The sequence below is a fragment of the Fundulus heteroclitus genome, chromosome 13 (genome assembly GCF_011125445.2).
Source record: "Fundulus heteroclitus isolate FHET01 chromosome 13, MU-UCD_Fhet_4.1, whole genome shotgun sequence".
NCBI classification, from domain to species: domain Eukaryota; kingdom Metazoa; phylum Chordata; class Actinopteri; order Cyprinodontiformes; family Fundulidae; genus Fundulus; species Fundulus heteroclitus.
The window spans coordinates 25,791,701-25,818,352 of record NC_046373.1 but is presented as its reverse complement, the minus strand read 5'-3'; the positions used below and the strand labels follow the sequence as shown (position 1 = coordinate 25,818,352).

General features: G+C 38.7%; 1 protein-coding gene across 4 annotated transcripts in view; it reads left to right on the top strand.

Moving 5' to 3' along the window:
• The window catches only part of LOC105921420 (collagen alpha-1(XIV) chain-like), a 443,569-nt gene that overhangs the window by 148,759 nt on the left and 268,158 nt on the right, over window positions 1-26,652 (top strand). For all 4 annotated transcript variants that reach the window (XM_036145490.1, XM_036145487.1, XM_036145488.1 and 1 more), the window contains exons 20-22: window positions 5,716-5,832; window positions 12,598-12,747; window positions 18,274-18,348. In XM_036145490.1, coding sequence (XP_036001383.1) covers window positions 5,716-5,832; window positions 12,598-12,747; window positions 18,274-18,348 — 342 coding nt within the window. The remainder of the gene's footprint in view (window positions 1-5,715; window positions 5,833-12,597; window positions 12,748-18,273; window positions 18,349-26,652) is intronic.

Here is a 26,652-nt window from a genome sequence, read left to right as displayed (position 1 = left end):
CAGGCTTGGTTTCTCTCTTCTCAGTTTCTTCCTACTTTTCTTTTTCATCTATCTGATAACTCTGAAATAATAAAAAAAAAAGATTTGCCAGGAATTGCGTTTATGTGAATTAATTTATAAAATGTACTTATTGGTCAGAATTCTTCTCTTAACATTGTCCATTTTCTTCTTTTCCAAGTTCATCTGACCTTAATCCATTATTGTTATGATCCAAATGTCACTTTACTTAAACTGTAGTTCACAGGGAAATCCTTAGTATTAAAAAAAATCCAGAAGCTGATGCTTTCTCATCGTCTTATCGTTTTAAAGGGCTTTATAAGGCATGTGGATGTTTTTTTGTGTGGTTTTTTTGTACAACATTTTGATCTTTTTTGTGTCTGTCTGAGAAAATAATCACTATGGTAAGACATGCTGACAATAAAAATGACAATTTTTCTGCTCCTCAGTTCCCCTTTCAGCTCCTAAGAACCTGCGAGTCTCAGAAGAATGGTACAACCGCTTCAGGATCAGCTGGGATGTTCCTCCATCACCCACCATGGGGTACAGAGTCGTCTACCAGCCTCTTACTGGTAATTGACACACATAAACACAAACTAAGCCGTCACCTTTCTGGAAATCCTCTCTGTTATTCAAGGGTAATTCAACATTTATCAGAGACCTTTATCAACCTAAATTCATCTTTTAAGAATGGGAATGTGTAAATGGTGTGATGACGACGCACGGACATCTGCAAAAGAAATTGTATATTGTGGTTAAATTCAAAATATGCATATTTAATTTCCCTTTGGGATCAATAAAGTATACTTGCATTTGAATTAAAGTTTATAAAGACATAATAGGTGTACCTTATAGCCTGACTTTCTCTGTGATCAGCCTCCTCTAGCAGTGGGTTTTAAAGAGGGAAGGGAGAAATGAGTGAGCTAAGCAGATTTCTGCAGCCTTAATCTACTGCCCTCAAGCATCTTCCCCTGCAGCTAATACCTTAAGGCTACATTAGACACTATCAAGTGCATGATGAGCCCAAATCATTAGAGGCTCGTTTGAACTGAGTTGGGTTTTTCAATGAAGAACTACATGCAGAATACAGAATGAACAGCACTAGTTCTCCTGTGGTCTGAGAACTTCATGCATAAACTGTATGTTTAACCCAATTAGGAACCAAAAAAATAATAATAGCAGTAATAAACAAATTGGTCAGTGTTTTTCTAATATTTATACAGTCAAACTCACGAGTTAGTCTTTCCTTCTAGCTACCCCACGGAGCTAATGATCACCTCTGAGCATACTCCTCTGAGCCCTTTCACCTAACTGGCCATTAGCTGCTCCCTGACTCTCCTTTTGAATTACTCTGCTCCTCTGCAGCCCCGGGGCCAGCTTTGGAGACCTTTGTTGGAGAGGATGTGAACACCATGCTGATCCTCAACCTCTTGAGTGGGACAGAGTACAGCGTCAAGGTCATCGCATCCTACACCACAGGGTCCAGCGAGGCTATAACGGGAAGGGCCAAGACTTGTAAGTTCAGCTCGCTTTACTTTGATTTAACTTCAAAGCTTCTATTTGGCGTTTTTCTTTTTTGCACAGATATCTTAGAATGGGTAGACAGGTGTGTATATTTTTGATTGCACGCCTCATTGCTTTTGTTGTCTAACTACAGATGAAATGTTTGTGCATTTCCAGTGTCTCTGAAAAGTCGTTACACCCAAGCTTTTGTGATGAAAATATAAGGTTCTGATAAATCTTTTCATAAGTTTTAATGTATCAAATGTCCTTTTTTTTAATTCAATTGAAAAGTAATCAAAGATGGCCTCATTCCTACTGCAGGCAAATGTGGCCCACATCCCATTTTTAGGGGTCAAGAAACCAGCTCAGGCTTGTTAGAACAAGTGGGAACGCTCAGCTCTGACTGATATCTGATTTATTTCAAGTCACATTTGAACATCTTCCATATGTGGTCCTGAATCTGACTCGGGTCGGATCTTTTGAGATGGTCTATCCAACCACGATGTAGGGACCATCCAAGGTGGTTTTTTTTTTTGTTCCTCTTTTGCTGGACCAAAGCATGCTGGGCATGAAGTTATTGTTTTTTTTTTTTTTTGTGCATGCGGATCAGTCTGGTGTTCACAATGGAGTCACATTAAAACGTAATGTGAACAACCTGACAAAAAAAGATCAAATTTCAGATAATCTGAATTGAGCATTTAGGCCTGCCGTGGGAACGCAGCCTAAGACATAAAAATGAAAAATAAAACCTGCAACAAGTGTGCCCACTCTTAAACTAAAGCTTGTAAACTGCAAATAACTTAACCATCTTTAACCATCTTTAATTCATGAGCTGGTCTAATTTCAATTTAATTCACTTGGATATTTACATAATCCATACAATTATCTGTGATTGAAGCAGGGTGAAGTAAAATGGATTCGCTTTTAATGCACAAAGTCTTCACATTAACATGCTCTAAACATTTGAATGGTCTTTTATTCAGGGTAAAATGTGGTAGAAAAACCAAATGTCTAACTTAATAGTCATCGCTCAGCAGCTCAGAAAACAAACCCTGGCTTTGTCCTTACTGTGGCATCAACAATAGCACCTGCCTGTCGTCTCTTCAACTGCTCATCGTGTCTTGTCCTTGTGCTGCCGACGTAGACGACATCACAACGCATCACAATCCCCCACTAAATATCACTTTGTTCGAAGCGCTTTCATACTTCATCCCTTTGAGAACGTTGAAAAACGTTCAATAACCCGGCCCAGTAAATCACATACTTTATCAGTCATGTTTCTTCTTAAATTGTGTCTCAAATGGGGTGACTGGAGCCAAACGCGTCGGACTTATGTAGCGCATACATACACTCATACCCGACCTGTACAGACTGCCCCCAGAGGACCCTACACACAACAGCTTAGGAAAAACAGCTGTAATTCTGTTCAAACAGTTTAAGAAAATGGAAATAATATATTAAAATTGGCATGAATAATAATATAAATGACGAATCATTAAAAGGGAAAGTCAAAAGAAAACTCTCGCCTGATAATTTTTCTCTGCTTTCATAGTGTTCTCCCCTAAATGATTTTCAGGTTCATCATTTATATCAGTTGTTTTTTATCAAATGGTTCTTTTTTCAATACAACTGAACAGAACAGTCCTCTTTAATTAGTCCTTTAATTAGTCATGGGAGTAGCTAATTATCTACATCTAAGGGCAGTCGTTAAATGAGCTAAAGATGTGATGAATAAAAGTTATCTGATGGGTGATGCAGAGCTTTCCCAAAGCTCTTTTGAGGACCTGTCCTGAATTATTTAACCATTTATTTCCTGTTGAGCAAAATTCATTTGAGTCGAAACCTTCATGTCCGTCTCCTGCATCATAATCGAGCTCTTCCCAGCAGTCTGGTCCACTCACGTTCAGCTCCTTTTGAACCTCAGATGTCACCACATTGATCTTTGTGAAAGTCAAAGCTACCAACAGGAAGCGTGCCCTTTTATGGGTGTCCTTGGGCCAGACAGTTAAACCCGACCCCATCATCCGTTTTCATTACCCTGTTTGCTGGGTGAGTGGCAGCTAAATGCAGAAACATGTACCTCTTAAATATAGCATGCATGCTTTGGTGGAATTTTCGCCAACTGCGTGACATTGAATATGCACGAGGCGGTTAAACAAAGGACAGATTTTGCAAGACAAAGGAGACAGAGGAGAATAAACTGAAAAAGAAAGAAAGATGGGTTTATATGAAAAGAAGGAATCATGATTAGGCTATAGATATCCCAGAAGGGGAATACAGCGTCTGTGATGCTGCTCAGCAGCATGTTAATGAAACCGGTGGGCCAGAGGAGATGAGCGGGCTGATGCGTCAATGTCACACAATCACAAGTATCTGACTTTTTCCGAAGAAATGCGTGGAGAGAGGAACGTTTTGCTCAAGGTTTTCTTTTAAGACCTATTAACTGTGCATTTGATGTCGTTGCAGTATGTTTGAAAAAAAATATGCCTCTTTATGAATGTGCACTTTTCAGAAATTACACTCATAAAATTAATAAGAAGAGCAAAAACTTATCATAGATTATTTGCTATAAATAAGCATGGGATTTCAAAAAAATACCACAATTTCTCATACAGTCAGAAAATGGATCAAAAAACAATATTTGATAAAACAAAATGCCTGGGTTGTTCGTATGCTCTTTAAAATAAATTGTAATCTAGGCTCTTTTAGAATATTTCATACAACCTTGGACTTCAGGAGCTGCTGTCACTTTACAGCCGCCTAATTGAATTTGTACGAAGTCCACCTTAAATGAAGTTAGTAAATCTAGTTATTCTCAGGTGTTCGTGGAGCTCTCAAAGGTTTGTTTGAGAACATTGATGAACAAACAGGACAACCATGAAACACAGAATGCAGGTCAGAGATACAAATGTGGAGAAGTTTAAAGGGTACAACAAAATACCCCGAGCTTTAAACGTAGCACAGAGCTCTGCTCAGTCCGTCATCAGAAACTAGGAAGAGTGTGGAGCAGCCAAGACACAGCCATCCATCTACACTGAGTGACAGGGTAAGGAGAAAATCAACCAGAGAAGCAACAAAGCAGCCCATGGCAACTCTGGAGGAGCTGCATATATATGCTGCTCAGGTGGGAGACCAAACAATCCCTCTGAACACACTGTAGCCACTATGAAACATGGTGTCTACAGCGTAATGCTGCTGGAACGCTCTTCTTTAGTGTGTACATTGAAACTGGTCAGCTGTTTCATGAGCAACTCTGCCATATTCCAACCCTGAATCTAATTCTAATTTGAAAATTTATGTCTACAGCATCTCTCTCTGCCCAGCCTGGTTGAGCTTGAGCGATTTTGCAAAAATAATAAGAATTTAAAACTCTTAACATGTTCCTTTTCCTATGTAATTTTAGTCACTGCTTTCTGTTGGTTACCAACAAAATGCAATGCCCTTTTTGGCTGTTGTAACAAGAAGTGAAAAAGCTAAAGTAGCATGAGTATTTTTTAAGCGCAGCATATATTATCCAGAAAAGCAATAAGAATTTATAATGTGAATACCTAATTTAATCTGTTCTGTTTCGTTTTAAAGCAATATAAAATAAACTAAGATTTTAAAGTCAATTACCAACTTAATAAATGTTACTTCTTACGTGTCTCTACCCTAAAGAAGTAATGTTTCCTAAAGCCAAATCTGAAAGCACATTCCAGCCATTGGCATAAATAGACTGTGTGGGTTTGTATAGGATTGTTTGTGTATATATATAAAAAAACTGCTCTTTTTTAGCAAACTGAGTGTAGCTATATTTCTCCATATGTCTGCGAATAACTCCATGGAAATGCAGTCTGGTGTCTTTGAAACCGACCAGCTGTACACTTTAAGTCCGTCATCTGGAATCATGGTTGCATGTGGTTTCTCTGATGTGAGCTCTGTGTGTCTTTATGTGACTTTATTATAGCAGCGTGGAGAGAAGAATGCCCATGGATCTCCATTGAACGTGTTTAGCGGGCCAAAAACATTTTACGTCTCTCATTTATTTCTGTGTATAATTTAGAATCACATGTGAACATTTCCACAAAGTCAGAGGAGCTGAGCAACACCTGCCACAATTTACTGTTACAGGACAATTTTGTTGGGGGGCGCAGGCTCAATGAAAGATATGAAACCTAATGTTTTCAATGGGAAATTTACATATTTTTCTGTGTATATTCTCTGTCTTTCCAACAGTGTACCTTGGAGTTACCGGTTTGACTACATATCAAGTGCGGATGAATGGTGTGTGTGCTCAGTGGACACCTCAGCGGCACGCCAGTACCTACAGACTGGTTATTCAATCTGTGACTGGTGAGTACCACTATTTCTGAAAATGTCCACACCCTTAACTTTATAACTAATGGGTACTGACAAAACAGAAGTGGTAAAAATTCAGAAAAACATCTGTTTACAACTGAAGTTCAAGATATTTAGTTGGGTTACGTGCTGTTATTGTCCCTTGCGTAGAGTTCTGGAAAATCTTGTGACTCAGATGTAGCATCAGTTTTCTCGGCGACTAAAATGCACCTATAGGGGATAAAAGTGCCTCCTTTCGGATAATTTCACTTCTAATGTATAGTCTTATTCTCCCTTTATTATCTTTAATGAAGATGTCATTTGCTGAATGGTATGCTCATAGTTTTATTTTGGGTATCACATAAATACAGAAATGGAACAAAAGCACTCCCTCTCATTGTGAATAAAGGGACAGCGAGTCAGTGAATGCAACAAAGTTTTAAACCCCTTCAAAAATAAGCTTATTTAAAAAAAAATGCAAGACCTATATTAAATGTTTTTATGCGACCAGATAAATCATACTTAAAATGTTAATTATTCCCATCTATGTAGTGAGATAAATAATTTTAATATTTGAAAGCAACTAAAATTATGACCAGACTGAATGAGATTTCAGATTTCTCTTGCAACTTGAGGGTTGTTAGAAAAGTAAACACAATCTGGTTTACTTTGAGGTTACGCTAATGAAGCAAAGCCTTATGTTTCTGTTTTTAAACTCCTTTACTAGGGTTGTCAAAACGGTGACCATGAAAAAATTATTTGCTCACTTACAGATTTTTCTTTCTATTCTTGCTTATTAGTCCCACTTTTAAATGTTTCATAAAATCTAACAAACTTTAGTATCAAAAAAAATCTGCGTAAAAACAAATTGTGTTCAAATGATTTGAATTATTAAGGGAAAAACGTATCGAGAACAATTCAGTAATTGCCCCTTTGTGTGAAATGAGTTTTTGCTTCCTTTTTGATCAGCAGTGGGTTTTGTCTTAGAAATCTTATGTTGTTGTCATTTTTTCTAAGTCTGATTATTTTTTGTTTTATCATGCCGGGATAAAAGCATGCAGTGATTTTTTTCCTGCTTCTCATGTAATGTGCTGGGTGAGTTGCGTTCTTAGAGTAGTTTTGTTTGACCAGCCACTGCTGGGAAGGAGAGTTCTCCATTTGTTCCATGTTTTCTGCATTTCTAGACAGTGGCTCTCATTGTAGTTCAAAGGAGCCAAACAGTTATGAGTGACTTACTTTTTCTCAAAATATTGAAATTCTTTAGCTCAGGGTGGAAGTGTTGCAATTTCAGACCCTTTTAGCCTAGTTTGTGTTGTCAGACAGGATTTCATATCTCTAGGTCTGGCTGTAATCAGGCTTGGTGTGGTTAGTAAGGCTGAACTCCAACAATGTGGTTAATCACAGGTCATTTTTGATATCACACGAAGCCATGTTGGTTTGGATAGCTCTTTGCCTTAATAAATTAAATGATCGCTTGAAAACATCTTTTTGTATTTACTCAGGTTATATTTGTCTGATGTTGAAATGTGTTTCATTAAATGACACATTTAAATGCGACAGAGAAAGCAAAAAAGAGGATGTCTGTGAAGGGGCAATTCATTTCCCCCAGCACTGTAAGTGTATGGCGCACTGAATGACAATACGTATAAAAATAGACCTTTTAAAAGAGAAGATAATGTATACAAACACAATAAACCTGAAAAGTTCTGTGTATTATGTGACTTTATCTCTCTCAATCTCTATAGATTATCTGGCAGGTTGTCGAAGAACTCTGCCCAAGTCTTTTATACATAACTGTGCATTACCGCAGATACATCATACTGTATGTCCAGCTGTAATTCTCTTCACATTTTCATACTGAGCTCCCACGTCGAATATCTGAGTCAGTAGGGAAGGGGCTCATTCATACTTGCATGCTTTCATGAGGAGGAGTTTGAATTCCTAATTAGCCCTGGATGACAGAGGTTTTGTTGTATCCCACTTGAGATGTGCTGACAGTCTTAAAGGTTTAGCTGTACAATCAAACACTGAGCCATTCTGCAGAAAAAAAAGGGGCTCATGGATTACAGCTCTGGTGACATTTACATTTCCTGTGTGGAGTATAATGGAGCAAAGCTGAAAAAAAAGAGGTATTATGAGTGCCGAACGAGGAGGTGTTCTGGTTACGTGATTGACAGTAATTATGTCTTGTTGAGTCTTTTCTGGGTGGTATGCTTTAAAGATGGAGAAAATGAAATCGAATTGTTCTTCTGAGGTTTCCTCTAAACATCTATTGGCACCTGGAATCAGCTTTTTTTTATTGATGGAAAATACTTTCCCTGAAACAATAAAAAAAAAATCCTCCAGTCTGAAGCTCCCTGTATGAGACGTGGGCATTTTGGAACAAAGAGAAACCTACTCAAGTGAGTCCCTGCAGATGCAGATGACTGTCAGAACTGGGCTTTGGAGTTACTTTTGAAATGTTTACCGCTGCGACACTTTTTCTCTAACCAAATGTTTTGTGAACATTTGCATTACCCTGCACAGGATTGCAAAGAGTCCAGCGCCTGTGTGCACATGGCCAATGCAGACATCATGGGCTTCTGTAATGTTTGGCATGCAGCACATTGATCTTTCTTTTGCAGGGTTTTTCTTGGGAGTCCAGGACCTTCAGGATATTTATGTATCCATTGGTTTTAACATCAAACCAGTGTAACATCTGAGTGCCCCACATCCTGGGCATCTACAGTCCTGCTAATATTCCGTATGTTGTTCTGCAACAGACATTACTGGGTCTGCCATGAAACAAAGGATGTTCCGACGGACCCACGGGTCTGTTTGTCTTGTAATCACAAACATTTTGAAACACCAGAGACTTTTTTTTAATTTAAATTTGGTGCCTTCCACCAGAAAATTAAATCTGGGTCATCATTAGAGCCCAAAACATAGGGCCAAAAGTAATGGAAAGAGTTCACCTGACACAAACTCAAACCTCTTTCATGGCCCTCTCCGTCTACAGTCCTATGAGGGTGTGCTAAAGGGAAGACTCTGGATGGTCTTTTGAAATGTATTGGGAAAATTGCTGTCCTATCCTAAAAAAAAAAAAAAAAAAAAAACAATTTCTTACTGTAGCATCTTCCCCCCACTGAATAAATAAGATCCCACTAATGGCTGGATTTGGTCTTAGATTTTAGTTTGACATTGTTACTGCAGTAAAACATCCAGTTCATTTCAGGTTGTTTTTTTTACACATCTTTAACAAGGTTTGCTATAAATGTGGAGTGCACTGTGCAAACATACAATCTGACCCCTATAAAACAAGTTTAAACGTTTATACTAATTATCCCAGCTTTCACTGGAAAGGAGAGAAGACACGTGGAGAAGGATGCCGGGAGAAACATGTTCCTCTGTACTTTTACTGAGTTTCAGATGTTTGGTGAGATGTTATACAAACAAGTGCTTGGGCATATCTCAAAAGCTTTATTATGAGACTTTCTGATCCAAGAATGCTGTGAGCTGTGTCTGACATGTCTCTTCAGTGTTGTATGGAGGACACTTGAGGGCCAGTCCTCGATGATGTTCCCATTTTTTATGAAAGGGGAAAGGACAGGGTGTTCCAACTATATAGTAATCACATTTCTAAGTCCCCCATGTAAAAAGTACCCTGGGGTGTTGCGAACAAGGCTCTAACTGAGCAGTGGGGTTTTCATACTGGCTGTGGTACAGTGGGCCTGATTGTTACCCTCATGTAGTTGCAGAGGGGGTCATGAGAATTTGGTTGTTTCAAACTCAGATTTCATTGTGAATCTGAAGAAGGCTTCAGACTAAATCCCACTAGAGGCTTTATACAAGGTAACACGGGCATATGGCGTACCTGTGCTGCTTTTGTGTGTGTGTTTCCTGTCTGGCAATGTGGCAATGAGAATTATTGTCTTAATGCCAAAAAGAGCCCAACAGATTTTACTTTCACAAGTGGAGCCTGACTGCGTTCGCCATAGTGATCCGCTTGATTTATACATGCAAGAAGCTTTATTCGATTTTATGCTGGGACTATTTCATGTTCAGTGGACACTGAAACAAGAAGGTAACAGATGAGACAAAATTCTAAAAGGGAGAAAAGGTCAAAGAGAAAGAGGAGGGGAAAGGGAGAGAGCAATATAACATCCTCCGAGTCTGCTTCTACACCTGCAAAGAGAGATATAAAAGGAACAGCAAAACAAACCGATGAAGTGTTACAGGTACAAACAACCAGCGCCTTGATACCATTGTTGAAAAATTTACAGTTTTAATTAATATGACATGTATAATAAATAAAGTAATGACATGTATGTAAATAAAGTGAAAGAAGTGATGTATAAAGTGACAGCTAAAGATAATAATAAGGGTTTTCTGTATAGAAGTAAATCTGTACGTACCTGGATCCAAGCACATGCGGGTGTTTGGGAGAGTGCGCTTGTGTATGTAAGGTTTATCCATGAGCAAAATGCTCAATAGTGGTTGTGAGGAGCCAAAGACCCGCCTGTGCTGCTTTTCAGGTCATGCAGTCCTCGTATACCGAAAGCAGGAACCGTGTCCGTATTGTCAGCACAAAGTCCAGCTTGTTTCCTGTCTGACTGGACTTCTCCAGGGCTGCCCCTTGTTTGTGCTATTGATGGACAAGACCTCTAGGGAAAGTGGTGAAGAGGAGGGTGTCTGGTTGGGAAAGCTAGGGAGGCCAGCTTAGGTTTTTGCAGAAAACATAGCTCTGTTGGCCCTTCAGAGCCACAATCCTCAGTTCCTCTAAGATCAGACTTTTCAGCAGGAAAAGAGGGTCTTGCTCCTTGTGGGTTCGATGTCAGTTTTCGCCTTCCGGAATAAGAGGTCATGCATCTTGTTGCCTTGATATAGGATCGATACATGATTTAGGGCCTTGTCTGCTGTGTTGTGTATACTGCAGCACTTTTTAAAGAAGGAGGTGAGCCCTGAAAAGTAAATTGGATCAATTTACCGGTCCCTCCATATTCTGACTCTCATCTGTGGCTGTAAGATATGCTGGTGGTCTTCTACCCGAAAAGAAGGTATTTGAGACAGTTCCAGTATCTGATCAGAATTCCCCATCGGCATCTTAATTCAGTGGTTTTCCCCTGTGGATCCCACTGTGAAGGAGCGCATCCCTTTTGACGTGGGAGTGCCCTCTGATCCCCTAAAATGTGCTAAGTAAAGGGAGATTTTTGGATCAAAGGATGGACAGAGTGTTATATGTATTTGTTGCATGAAAATAGGAGGACATGGTATCTTCAGCAAAACCAACCGCAACATTTTAAATACATAATTTAAATTTTTAGCACTTTTAGTTCTAGATTATCAGGTTTCTCAAAAGCCCAAAACATAAGTAGCTCCTGGTATATTATTATCATATTTACAATTTCCCTAAACTGTGCCAAAATGGGAAAGAGGTAAAACTGCTTCTAATGAACAAGTTTGCATTGATTGTGTTTATGATCAATGGGCTCGTCCTCAGTATACACAGGCACCGTTAAAGGTCTTTTGAGGAGACTCTTATTTATACAGCTTGTTTTTTCTGCATGTTTTTGCTTTAAAATCTGGCTCAGCAAGTTTTGTAAGGAAATTATGTCTTAATGCCTCAGAATTACATCCAGTGTTTTCATAAAACTCTTTATTTTGGTTTCTATTGTAGATTAATGTGATCTTTTATTGCAGTGCTCCAAAACAAATTCAGGTTCCTCCATATAAACAATTCTGCAATTATTATAGCAATTTACTTAGCCCTGACTCTCTGCAGACTGAAACAGAAATAATCGTCCATTTCCCCATTTGGAAGGGCTAAAACAGTCCAACTCCCCAAAATAACATCAAACAACAGATGGTGTGTCCCTGATTCAATTTCCCAGGTACACCTCTCAGTCACCGCCTCAAAGATGAGATTGACTTTTAATACAGCCGTCATCCACCAAATAGGAAAGTAATGGCTGTTATTCATCACCTTTAGGCCTTCAGCAATACCACTGCCATCATTAACGTCACATAAAAGCCACATATTCCCCCGCGTTTCCCCAGGGTGCTCCGATGTATTGGTTCTTTCAACGCACAAAATGGAGGTAAATGAGGATTTATGTCAGCACAGCTGGTATGTAATTACCCTGGAGATGTTTCTGCTGCAGGAGAAGCTGGAATGATGTGCTTTTTATCCCATTTTGATATGGAAGGTTATAAAGTGAGATGGAGGAAAGTAAATTTGGGAAAATGAAATAAAAATCAAACACGGGTTGTAAAGTATATCAGGGTAAATTCTCCGATGGCGCTGAGGAGCGTTAATGACATAAACGAGTTTAAGGAGGATTGAGATCATTTGATTTTCCTCAATTTATTTCTCTGGCTGCCTTTTGTAAACCCTTTCGGAAGATGAGATGAGATTGATCTAGCCGTCAGCGTTCTGTTTTCTAAGTATGTAATATGTGAAACTGTGCTCTTAGAAACCAATCTATAATGAACTTAAGTGTACAATGTTTCTGACTTTACGCTACGATGCAATAGACTTTGACATTGCTGTTTGAACTTAATATACATGTGGTTTCCAACACAAATTGTGATCAAGTGATGAAAACAAAACAAAAAATCTTATTCTCTCAGATTTTAATAAGCCATAAAGTTGCTGCTTTACTCTATATTATGAGTGTGTCTTTGTAGTTTGTGATGTCGGCTTTCTGCTTGCTTCTCTGATGCTTTAAGTTATTTTTTTCCTGCAGAAAGATCACCCTTTTGTGAAGTGATAGTTAACTGAATCTCGTCTTGTGACTGCAGGTAGTCAGAAGCAGGAGACCAATGTTGGTGGAGGAGCCAGTAGACACTGTTTCAACAACCTGAAGCCCAACACGGAGTATAAGATCAGCATCTATTCGCAGCTGCAGGACGGGACCGAAGGACCTGCAGTCACTACAAATGTGAACACATGTAAGGCGATGCGAACACAAACTCCAACACAGGCAAAAATAAAGTCTTCAATCTTAGTGCATTATATACAGAGGTGGGTAGAGTAGCCAGACATTTTACTCAAGTAAGAGTAGCACTACGTCAACAGGTTTTTACTCAAGTCAAAGTAGTAGAAAGAAATTAGAGTACACAAGTATTTGGTAAGAAGGATACTCAAGTACCGAGTAAATGTTTATAACAACTGGTTTAATATTTAAAAATGATGTAATAGGTCGTGCAAAATTATTAAGTGATGTACAAATTCTGGTATTTTTACGACTAACAACACATTTACAAACAATAACAATTACAAAGCAACAAGTTCAGGCAGAAGAAACACTTTTCTAAACATTAAACTTCTGAAACCAAGCAATTAACGTATTGCTTGGTTTCAGCAGTATATACAATAAGTAAGCCAGTGCAAAGTACTTCCAATAACAATATGTGCTGTTCACTGTTGTTACCAGTAAATGGCTTAATGAGGTTAGCAGATAGAAAATACTATTAAAACAACAAAACATGTGTACAAACAAGAAGTCTCACCTTAATATAAACTGTAGATGTGTGTCTCTCTGGTGCATTTTAAGTTGTAACAAATATGTTCTTTATTTAGTAACCAGACATTTTAACTTCTTCATAATATTTACTCAACTAAAAGTAAGAAGTACGGTACAGTGAAACTACTTCCAGAAATATATTTTGTTCAAAAAGTTACTCAAGTAAATGTAACTGAGTAAAGTTACTACCCACCTCTGATTATGGATGGATGGATGGATGGATGGATGGATGGATAGATATATTTCGTATCAATTTCAAATTTGCCGTGATTGATGGCTTAATTATTTAACTATCAGCACAGGAAACAGTGTTGGATGTTCAGTGCAAATGTGATCCAGACCCTTCGCTGGTCCTTGAATCATCCGAATGTATATTTCCGTCATCCATGTTGTGTCCAAAAACCCCCCTTTAAATGTGCTCATGCAGGTGGGATTACAATATAACAGCAGCACACTCACCGAGTGCACATACACATCCTCAACTGCTGTCAGCTGTTATTGTTTGGAGGAGAAGCTGAGAGTACAATCACGTCACTTTCACCAGAAAATGTCTTTTATCCTTGTGGGAGCACCGAGTCCTTGTCCGTCTTCCAGAATGAGCCTTTTGTTCTGCTGCAGCCGCTCCACACACTAATCAAGAGTCAGTGTCTGGAGATGAGGCAGGGGAGGAGGGAGGCTGTTGGGACGGGTGGGCTGCTTTGTCGTTTTGTTTGCCATGGAGCATCGTTTCAATAAATGGGGGAAATTTTCAAAAAAAAAAAAAAAAAAAAGTTTAGTCTCTGTTACAGTTTTCCTTATATAAACAGGAAGAAAAATTATGTTGATTAGTTTTGTCATAATTATCCCTAGAAGGACTATTGATTGTTATTCACTGTATATACAATCTTCCCCCAGCACCCATGTTTAACTTCTTTAAAAAAGGTTGTTTTGTTTCTCTGTGTATGAAATCAGATACTAAGAATGAGTTACAATCTCACACGTACTGATTTCTGATTAGAAATCCCTATTTGTAATGCACTTTAAAGGAAAAACTAAATCAGAAACTTTAAAAAAAATCAGTAGTATATAATTGCAAAATTATTCATAAAAAATGTTTTTATTTGTATGCACTGCAACCTCAAACTTCAATATACAGTGTCATTCAATGTTTTTGTGATAGACTAATACAAAGTACAAAACAACTGTGGTGTGAAAGGACAAGGATACAGCGGGTTTTAAGGTTCGTTTAACTGCAATTACTGCTGAAATGCTGTTGGAGTGGAACCCCACCTTCATCAATCTGGGGAATTCATGTTTTTCCTGTTTTCTACGCAAAATGGGTTTTTTAGCGTGGTGAACTTTGAATGTCAATTTTAAACCTTCTCAACAAATTACTCAACTGGGTTTAAATCTCAGCTTTGTCTGGAGTATTTCAACACATACATACAGTGCTGCAAATAAGTATTTGAACACCTGTGAAAATCAAAGTTAATATTTGGTACAGTAGCCTTTGTTTGCAAATACAGAGGTCAATGGTTTCCTGTAGTTTTTCACCAGGTTTTCACAAACTACAGCAGGGATTTTGGCCCATTCCTCCACACGGACCAGCCATGTTTCTGCGCTGTCGCTGAGAAACACAGAGTTTGAGCTCCCTCCAAAGATTTTCTACAGGGTTTAGGTCTGGAGACTGGCTAGGCCACAGCCTTACTATGCTTCTTACAGAGCCACTCCTTGGTTACCCTGGCTGTTTTCTTTGGGTAATTATCATATTGGAAGACCCAGCCACGACCCATCTTCAATGCTCTAACTGAGGGAAGGAGGTTGTTCCTCAAAATCTCGCAATACATGGCCCTGGTCATCCTCTCCTTAATACAGTGCAGTCGTCCTGTCCCATGTGCAGAAACACCCCCCCAAAGCATGATGCTTCCACCCCCATGCTTTGTATTAGGGATGATGTTTTTGGGATGGTATTCATCATTCCTCGTCCTCCAAACACGGCGAGTGGAATTAAGACCAAAAAGTTGTATTTTGGTCTCATCTGGCCACAGAACCTTCTCCAATGACTCCTCTGGATCATCCAAATAGTCATGGGCAAACTTAAGACGGGCTGGACTTGTGCAGATTTAAGCAGGGAAACCTTCCGTGCCATGCATGACTTTAAACTTTGACGTCTTGGTGTATTACCCACAGTAAGTTTGGAAGCAGTGGTGCCAGCTCTGTTCAGCTCATTGACCAGCTCCTGCTGTGCAATTCTGGGCTGATTCCTCACCTTTGTTAGGATCATTGATACGCCACGAGGTCAGATCTTGCATGGAGCCCCAGTCCGAGGGAGATTTACAATAATTTGTAGCTTCTTCCATTTTCTAATAATTGCTCCAGCAGTTGATCTTTTTCACCAAGCTGCTTGGTAATTGCTCTGTAGCCTTTTCCAGCCTTGTAGAGGGCTAAAATTTTGTCTCTGGTGTCTTTGGACAGCTCTTTGGTCTCAGCCATGTTAATAGTTAGTCTTACTGATTATGTGGGGAGGACAGGGGTCTTTATGCAGTTAATGACCTCAGACAGGTGCTTCTAATTTAGAATAATAAGTGGATGTGGACCTTTTAGAGGCGGACTAACAGGTCTTTCAGGGCCCAAATTTTTGCTGATTGCCAGCTGTACGAATACTTATTTGCAGCAGTAACACACAAATAAATTATAAAAAAAAATCACAAATTATCTCTCTCACCGTGGACATGCACCTAAGATGAACATGTCCGACCCCTCCATGATTTCTAAGTGTAAGGGTGTTCAAATACTTATTTTCCTCACTGTATGCTTGGTGTATGTTTAGGACCGTCTTCCTGGAAGTTGAACCTCTACTTCTGCCTGAAGGCTTTAGCAGCCTGCAGCAGATTTTCTCCAAATACTGCCATATATTTAGCTCCACCCAGCTTCCCGTTTACCCCAGAGCTTTACTGTCTTTGCTGAAGAAAAGGATCCCCAAAGCATGATGCTGCCTCCACCATGTTTTACTCTGGATATGCTGTGTGTTAAGGGTGATGTGGAGTGATAGCTGTCCCCCACATGCAGCATTTTGCATGTAACCAAAACGCTTTATTTTGGGCTCTTCTTACCATCTGTTTGCTGTCATTTCTATATTGCTAATAGCAGATTTTAAATATGACGTATGGCTGTCTTTTTGCCACTCCTCCATAAGGATCAGATCTGTAGAGTGCATGACTAATGACTGTCCTGTTGACGGATGCTTTGAGCTGAGCTATAGATCTCTGCAGCTCCTTTAGAGCCGCCATGAGCCTATTGACAGCTTATCTGATTAGTGGTCTTCTTGCCTGGTCTTTAGGTTAATATACACAGCTATTTCTTGGTAGAGTTGTCTTATAAGCTAACCCTGCTTTAAACTTCTCCAAAACTTTATTCCTGACCTGTCTGCTGCCGTCCCTGGTCTATATTCTGCTGTTTTCTCACTAAAGTTCTGTAGCAAACCTCTGAGCTTTCCCGGAGTGGCTGGATTTCTCCAGGGTTATAATTACACAGGAGGACTCCATCTACCAATTAGACAATTAGCTTAGATTACTTTCAATCGATTGCATTGGATTTATTTAAGGGTATCCAGTTAAAGGGGCAAAATAATCATAGACATCACTATTGTCTGATTTCATTATTAAGAACATTAGGAGACCTTGTGTTAATTTATTTGTACTTCATCTGAGAGCTATTTGTCATTTTGACATAAAATGGGGGAAAGAATTAAGGTATTTGAATAGTGCTGCAAGATATAGTAAAATATTGAATGGTTATGGACAGTCAAGAATTTTATTTTCTAGAGAATTGCACTTTGCACATTAAATTATGACAGTTTACACTTTGGCTATAAATAAAAAACAGAATTGCTCTTTTTGCTACACGTTAAACATTCCACATTTTACATTACAAAACCCAGGTAATAATGTTTAAATTTTCATACTGTTTTGTAAATTCACTCACAAATTTCACTTAAATCATGCACAGTTACACGTTTGCATGATTGTTTTTATTGTACTCAAATGTTTGTAAAATCTTAACTGCAAACTATTGACATAAATAATCTCTAGGTTCATTTATCACAAGATGGAGACAAAGGAAAGACAAAAGAAGGGCACGACCTGGAAATAAACAAAGCAAGGGATGGTTGTTTTAAGACAGTTCAGAGAAGAGGCTGAAAAACTAAAGAAAAAAAACCTGCAGAGAGGTGAAAAAGAAAGGCAACAAGACACAAAGTTCTTTCCCTGAGAAAACAGATATTTGTTTGCTTTACACTGCTCCCAGACATGCTGTGGCTCTACGGATAGCCTCCTGGATGATTTATGGCTTTGTTTTGATGCAAATGAAAGCCTGAGCATTTCCTCAAATGACTATCCCCATCGCTGCAGGCAGCCGGCGCTGAACGCTCCCTACCTGCCATCACAAGTGATTCGCAGCCTCAGGTAGCTGATTTACTGCCTAAACAGCTCTGAAAGCATCAAGTGTGTGTGTGTGTGTGTGCGTGTGTGTGTGTGTGTGTGTGTGCGCGGTGTATCTTTAGGAGAAGTGGAGAACACACACACACGCACAGAACCAAGTCAAGAGGTTGAGAGTGGAGACAGCGGGTTTTTGGGTTTTGACTCGAGCTAACACTGTGATCAATGCAGCAAATTACACAGTAGTTGAACTCACACAGCTGCATGTACTTATTTCGCACTCTGTGTATGAGTATGTATATATATATATATATATATATATATATATATATATATATATATATATATATATATATATATATATATATAAACCATGTGAGCTGTTTGAGGTTTGGAACCTTTCACCGTTCCGCGTAACACTTTTTATAGCAGGGAAACGTATTTGTACAATAATTTGCCACATTGCTCAATGATGAATGGTGTCATAATAGCGGGTTTCCGTATGTTCACGTGTTTGTGTGTGTCTCTCTACGCAGTACCTGTCCCAACACCAGCACCGGTCAGGACCCCAACCACCACTCCACCACCCACAATCCCTCCTGCTAAGGAAGGTGAGAATCACCTGTCAGTCATTTTGTCCTACTTGTCTGTTACTTGTTGACGGGATTTTTGATGCATTAAGTGCCCTTTTTAGTTTGAGAGGGTGTGTAGGAGGTGTTTAAGCTGCGAAGAGGACTGCTTTATAAAAATGGCTTTCAGTCATTATGCACTTTAAGCATCATCGCAAAAATGCTGACAGATTATTGAAATTCTGTGCAAAAACCAATATACACCTCTGCCTATTCATAACCTACTTTCATAAGCATATACACTGCCATTTTGTCTCTTACTGCCTCTATATTCAAACCCGAAACAAACTATTTTGTTCCCATGTATTCAAAAAATGCTATAGCAGTTTATGTATCTTGCTGGCTTGCTGGCTCATGGTATATGCATAATAGCTACAATTCATTTCAAGCAGATTATAGAAAAATATTTTGAATAATTGTTTTGACAAAATGGAATGAAGCATTCCAATGATGGGTACAAAAACATGGATACTTGGTAAGAAAGGTCCTGTCTTACCTAAAAAATGCAAATACTGAAAGAAAAAAATACAGTATAGCTAAGGGGCAAAATTGGGTTTTAAACAATATCCTATTAATCTCTGTATTTTGCTTCCAAAGAGCCAAACTACTTGATCAATAGTTCACTGGACTTTCTGAAGGTATTTTGAAGTTCATCTTTGAACTTTGGTATCTTTTCCTCACATTTCTATCCAGTACATTGCCAGAAAGATAAGAAGAGAGAGAGGTTCAGCTACAGGACAAATTAAGGGGTGTCAGGCCTTTAACAAAATTGATTGTTTTATTTCCCAATTGGTCTGCTGCATGTCTGTCTTGAGTTTCTCTGGTATATGATGAATGAGACTTTAAATAAATCTGTCTTTCTCAACTGATGGGTCCCTAAAGCCCGTTGAGAACCACTCAAGCTAAAGAAATCACCAACACTTGCTTTCTTTGGATGTGATACTGTAGCAAATGTAATTTAATCTCTTTTGATCCTTTTTGGACATGGCCAAAAAGTGTGGCGTGAGCAATGCAACATGCAGATGCTGCATGGCTGCAACAGTGTTCTTCAGGTGCTGCAGGTATGACCCTGATAACAAGACTACACGGTCTCAAGTAGTAAATTTGTCATTTGTGTCAGATGAAGATTGATCGCATGCCAGTTGGCTATGTGGATGATGTGGACAGGCCTTTGGATTGATTTATGCCACCAGGGGGGCTTCTACAGAATGTCAAGGGGATTCAGTGGTGCTCCTGGGGGACTTCAGTGCCCATGTGGACAACAGCAGCATCACCTGGATGTTGATGGAGAGGACAGATCGTTTATAGGGAATCTTACTTCCATCCCAGGTGACAAATAAGCATGATTTAGGTTGATTTTACAGTAAATACCTTACTCATGAAGCTCAATATTATATAACTAGTCGCCCTTTAAAAATAGGTATGATTCTTAATGTTTTTTAAATAAGTTTAATATTAAGCTAAATTGAGCAGATGTTGATGGGGGGGGGGGGGGACTAAAGAGAATTTTGAGTCATTACTTGTTGATTATATAGAAACTGTAATCCTAGAAAAACAAGATAAAATGTTATTCTTAAATGCTCAAAATAGCTTTTTTACTTAAATAAAACCTCCTAGTCTCAGACATACAGACAACAGCTAAAGAACAATCCTGTTAAAGAAATCTGTATTTAACACAAACCTAAATCAGCACGACTGTTTTCTAATATACAGTATCTTGAATTTAGTGCTGACTGATGTCAAGATTCTCTTGCACAAGATTGTCAAGATTTTCTTGACTTCTTTTTTAACTCACAGGGTAATGCGCTCAGGTATAGATTGTTACAGAGCACACAAGTCAAATGCCAAATGTTGGTTTCTAAAGTGGATAAATTGAGATGTATGCTTGAGTAGAAGCTGTCTAATTTCAGGCTGCACTGATGCTGTATATTTTGAAAAGGGAAGCTATGTTCCTCCAACACACACACACACACACACACACACACACAACATTTACAGTACTTAAAATATGGGGCTCAAACAGAAGTAATCGTTTTCAATTTCAGGGTTCTTAAATGAAAACAGATAATTGCAGACTCAAGATAAAAATAATCCTTTGAATGTAAACCCGGTGATTTTTTTACTTTATTTTAGCTTTTAATTTTATCAAACATGTAATTCACATTCCTCACATCTATCATCACTGAATCATCAGTGTCATCTCTAGCGTAGCTTTAGCTGTTTTATATGAGGGGAGAAGATATGCAACATCAGTCATGTTTGCAGTCTCATAAAAGTTTGTTTATATAGCACCTCTCTCAAATAAATACACAGTGCTTTCCAATAAAATCGTTAGTAATACTATAAAGGAATGGTAATAAAATATTAGACATGAATAACCAACTCATGGTGACATTTTGTCTAAGTTGTATGTTTAAAGAACATATTGCTTACAGTGCAACTTAAATTTAAGGCAAGCAATAGTGGGGGGGTTCAAGGGAGTATAAACTTAAACTCCACAGGCAAGGTTCTCTGTTCAAATACGCCCACTTTCCACCATGTTTTAACATTTTTTGGACAAAGGCCCTTCAAAAAGTCTTTGAATAGATGAGAGGAGTGTTTGAGTTATAGGTTTAACTAAATCAGAGATGGAATGAGTCACTTGACCATTCAAAGCACTGAAAGTCAAGACTTTAAGTCTAGTCAGGTATTTTGACCATAAAAAGAAAACATAACATGGCTAAGACCAAACAAAGAAAACAAAAAAAACATATTCATATTCGTATAAAACTACATACGCCAAGCGTTTTCCCTGGTGGTGTTTACTCAGTCCTTTTTGAGCCAAAAAGGAACTTTGCACCGTGCACGATCAGTAGACATAAACACTGTTGTGCAATCTGCCGGCGCTACCGTGGAACTATCAGAGTGATGGTGAGAGCCAGTAGACTGTCCTGCAATAACTGGCAGTAAAGTGACCCCTCAGTGTGGTCAAAAACCAACCCGATCTACAGGGTTAGGGTTACTTATCCTCTTCCTTTTCGCACCTCCGATGGACGTTGCTGACTCACTCACCTCTGTTGCTTTCCTTTATTAACTCATTGTGCGTATGCACAACATCGTATCTCCGATCACATGGTCCTGGTGTGGTAAATATACACAACAGCATTTAGTTTACTCACGAATAGATACAAAACAGTGCAAAACACAGAATAAAGTATAATATACAAACAGGGCGTGTATGCAACCAGAGTGAGCTACTAGTGTAGAAATTTGTAAAGTCATAGTTCTTGACTAGGCTCACTTTAAATCCTGTAGATTCTCCGTGAGAACTTGTGATGAGCATGTCCTGAATGAGTCGTTCAAAACCCGTGAGTCACTCAACTGACTCATGATTCATCATCTCTGTTAACCCGTTATGTCCCCTACCCATCCATGCTACCAGCCGACAAAATATTTAATTATTACGAGGGTGATTTGATACCCCAAAAAAGTAAGAAGCTATTTAATCTGTTGGTATGGTCGCAAAATTAAGGTCTTCACTATAACGCTGAGCCTGCACTCGACTGGGAACCAGCTTCTTCAAGGTGGCAAAATGAGGTTGTGCTGGCGTGACTTCAGACACAGAAATATGTCAATTATTTTATCTGGACTGATATCGTTCAAGTACTGCTTCTCAGTGCTCAATACAGCCAAATCATTGAGCCTTTCTTGTCCCATAGTCCTTATTAACCATGTGTGGAGGCGATGTAGAGCACTGAAAGAACGCTCCACACTGCAGCTGCTGACAGGAATGGTCAGTGCAGTTTTTAACTGCACTGCATGCAGAGTCGGGAACTTGTCAACATCAAGAAGCTTGAAGACTGTAGCCATGTCTGTGATGACATCTTTCTCAATTCTTCTCCTCAGAAAACGTTTGGCAACAAGACGTTCTTCTGGCCTTAGAACTATGTTGTAATGTTTTGCCAACAAGTCGATTTTATCCTCTGAGAAAAAGGATTCTGAAAGTGGGTTGCAAGCCTCAATACCTGACATGATTTGTTCGCCAACTCCTGAAAATCTATTTGAGAGCTCCTGCAGCATTCTATCTAGGCATAGATTAAAAAAGACTTCACACCTGAAATCAGCTGAGCTGCTTGGGTGTGATGATGAGCCACAGCTGGACTCAACAAAAAACTCATCAAATCTTCTGTGCTTCTGCCTGGGTGCTACATATATCTCAATGTTACAGCCTTTGCACACATTCATGGTTCTTTGGAAGAGCTCTTCGGCTGCTTCTGTATGTAGATCTGTTAATGTTTCAGCAACTGACGTCTTGTACTTGACTGCGTTGTCCAAGTCCAGCTTTTCCCCTTTCATGTACCGATGCATGCCCTCAGTTATCCCAAGAAGTTTCGAAAACATGACCAACATGTAGACATTCTTGTGTTTCGACTGCTTGGACAAAATACCCAGAAACATTGGTGTGGCCATCACATCCAGGCTGCCTAAAATGGCAGAGAGGTTTTCTAGGACAGCATTGACAGACCGGATTTGACAGGCCCACCTTGTTGTTGCAAACTGGATAAGCTCAGATGCAACTAAGCCGATGTCGTTTTAGAGTTCTTTGAACTTGTTGTGGTTCACCAAAGACGTGTTAAAGAAGTTATACACATTTTCTAGGAGTTCAAAGAGCAATGAGGCTACTGGTATGGCCTTGCATGTGTGGCATAGGACAAGATTGAGCTTTTAAGCTTAGCAGTGAACATACACTGCTTCAGGGTGTCACTTTTTGAATAGGGCCTGCACACTCCCCACTGCTCCACCGATGACAGATGCCCCATCATAAGACTGAGCAGCTCATGCAATCCTGTTGTGGGATAGCTGGAGCCTATCCTAGCATGTATCAGGTGAAAGAAAGGCAGGTACACCCTGGACAGGTCGCCAGTCCATCACCCTTTGAGACAATTGCACCTAATTAATTCACAGTTACTGATCAAAACGCAGAGTTATTGAACCTAAACTGATTTTTGAAGTGTACTATATATTGTCAGCATCCAAACAGAATTTTTAGTAAAGCTTCCAGAAACAGGCCACAGGCAGCAGGTCTTGTCTTCACCATTTCTTACCAGGTTCTTGTTTCCTCTCTGTGTCCTCCTCATCCAGGCCTGTTTCTTTCTCACTGCTGTCTTTCCTTGTTTGTGCCTCATTCATACACCAACCAGATCAATTTATTATTATCCAATGTTATATGTTATATGACATATGGTAATGTGAAATTGTTTCTAGTTCTTCTCTCACCTGAGCTGTTCTCCTGTCATTTGACAAAAGGACATGATGTCCATGGTTGGCAAATAACAAAAAAAAAACTATATATACATTTCTAAATTAAGTAAGACTGGGATTAATTATAATAGGTTTAACGCTATACATTCCAATACCCCTAAAACATCTGGTGGTTTTAGGGGTGCAGCAGTGTCAGTGAGTCAAACATAACATTACATTTGTTCTAACCAATTTATTTTTAAAACATTTATAGGTACAAACCAAGGGGAAAAAAACAAAAAAAAAACAGTCTGGATCCATTTTAGGAAAAGTCGTGAAGTGAAAGAGACCGGGGTTTTATTTTAACAGAGATACAATAGTTTGATAATCAATACCCCCTTTGCAGTTCCAGTGTTAAGGATATTTATTCTAATAAAGCTTCCCATCACCGGTGAGAACCAGTAAACTCTCCAACAAAAGTGTGACGTCACGTGATGCTTGTTCTCAGCGCAGTGATTGGGGAGAACTTTTTCTCTCATTGTCAAATATCATGTGAGTAGTCAGAAATTCTGTAAGTGGGAATAGTCAAGGCAGAAATGTGGCATACTATATGTGTGCTGCAGTGGGAAGGCTCTATGAGGACTTCCCAGGAGCTTTGCAGTCGAGTTTCTCATAATGTGCAAAATGTTTAGAAGAGGGGAAAAAAACATTCTTGTTCTTGCCATCTTGGGTGAGCAAACATTTTCCCAGGTTTTGCACAATCTATACAGGCCTTAAGGATTTAACTGTCAAAAATATTTTCTGTGCATCCCAGATGCCCCATCTCTAGTTTTAAAAATTTGATTTGAGCCGTTTTAGTCAATCGTATCATAATTTTAAGATTCTTATTGTAGTTTTTGTACTTAAAAAATGTGTGTTTCACCTTTGTACAGTTATGAGTTATTATATCTAGTATTTCCCTGGTATAACGCCTTTAATGTTCTGTCCTGGTTACATTACTCTAGATATTTTCTTCTCCATCCTGAAAAAAAAAACTGTCATTTTTCGAGTCAAAAATGTTTCCATTCCTTTGCTGCCTGAGCAGATATTGATTGCCTCTGCATGGACAAAATCATAATTCAGTAATCAAAGGTCTCGAGCACGACCAAAGCTGTTCTGGCATAAAAATTCATCCAATAGGTTGTTTTATTTTGAACTAAAACCGAATGCTATCATTTCTATAAAGCAAGTTTCTTCTGTTGCATTGATTATTTATTTTTTTTATCATATGAGGGATCATTTACTTCACTTTGTACATTGATCAACCTGTGATCCTGTGACACACGTGTTATCCTCTTAGTTTTCTTCAAGTTTCCTTGATTTGTATCTTGTCACCTGTTTTTGCCTTTGTTTTGGACTTTTGAACATGCCAGTATTAACTTGTCCTAATTTCATATCTGAAATAGGTTACATTTTTAAAACCATAATGTGAGAATGATGAGTTGGACACAAGGTTTTTCTTACTAATGCGAATCAGACGTTTTCTGCTAGAAATAAACGACCCTTTAAACCGGCCAAACCATGATCACTGACCTCATATGAAGCTCTGTGAATTTAATCACAGCTCGTACATATTCACTATTAAGATTATGTAGAAATTGGTTACACTTCAGAAGTTGGATATTAAGTCACTAAAATTGTAATTTTGTGGAGTTGTTCATTAAAAAACTTTCACACAGAATTTGGTTTCGCAGATCTCAGCGGTGCAGCAGCCTGTAGGTCACTGACAAACGCTGACATTTTATTGCAGTTTTTAACAGTGTGCCCAGTTTATTTTTATAAAGAAGCAGGAATTAAGTTAAAATGGGCATCATTTTAAATCAGCTAATCCTTCCTGATGGTGGAAGTCTGTCCAAAAGCTGCATGATTAAGACCCATAAACATGGAAATATGCTTTCAGTATTTCCACCATTAGTTAGTGAGAACACCTACACACCCACCATGAACAAAGCGTTATTCATAATCAATGCCTATAAAACAATCCCAGATGAATATAGTTGAGCTAAAGAGGAGCCTTATCGCTGACCCTGTTAAATCACTTCAGAGTGCGTTCTGAATGCAGAACAGAACCAGGGGAAAAAAATCCTTCCTGAACCTGAAGTGCCTTGATTAATTTTCACAAAAGAGAGGCGCTGTCCGAGGGGAACGCAACCAGAACCAGACCTGATCTGAATAAAACAAAGTTTAATTAGTTCCCATCTAAAATGCACCGACATCAGGAGATTCTACCAGGCAGGAAACAAACACCGGCAGCTGAATGACTTGATCAGTTAATTCAGTCGGCCAACAGAGCCTTTTGGTGGGAAATAACAGCAAACCGAGGAACATGTTTAAGTCAACCAATATAATGACAAGTGATAGATTTATCAGAAGTAGAACAGGAATTTACATGGCCTTTTAGTTTTTATATTTAATGAATTGCTCCCTTTTTGCTACAGGGATATTGTTTGAAATGTGTTTGTGTTCAATTATTTGCCTTAAAACACTTTTAATGGATTTTTTTGATTGCTTTTGAAGAATTAGTCAATCCTAAGAAGTAAGTTTAATTAGTGCCAACACAGGAGGCACTTTTCTCCATCAGATCCACATTCCTCATCTTCATGCCTGGATCTGACCCAAAAAGGAAACTCGATGGTCTTGTGTGAATTTAATTTCTTAGATTACTATCTCTTAAAACAAAATTCTCCTTTTTGAGGCCTCGTGTGGCTTTTAGATGTTAATAATAATAATACATTTTATTTCAAGCGCCTTTCCAAAACACTCAAGGTCACTGTACATGTAAAAATAATAAATGGTAAAAGCAATGTCGTCATAATTAAAAGAAACAACACAAACTACACACAGGAAAGTGATATAAAATCATAATGAAAAGGCAATCTTGAACATGTGGGTTTTGAGTTTTAAGATAATACAACAGCTGCTCAGGACAGAGAATCAATCTGGGTTTTGGGGAAGCAGCGTCTCTAATTTTTCATAAAAAACAGAATAAATGGTATAAATCTTGAGCTTTTATGAACATCAAGGATG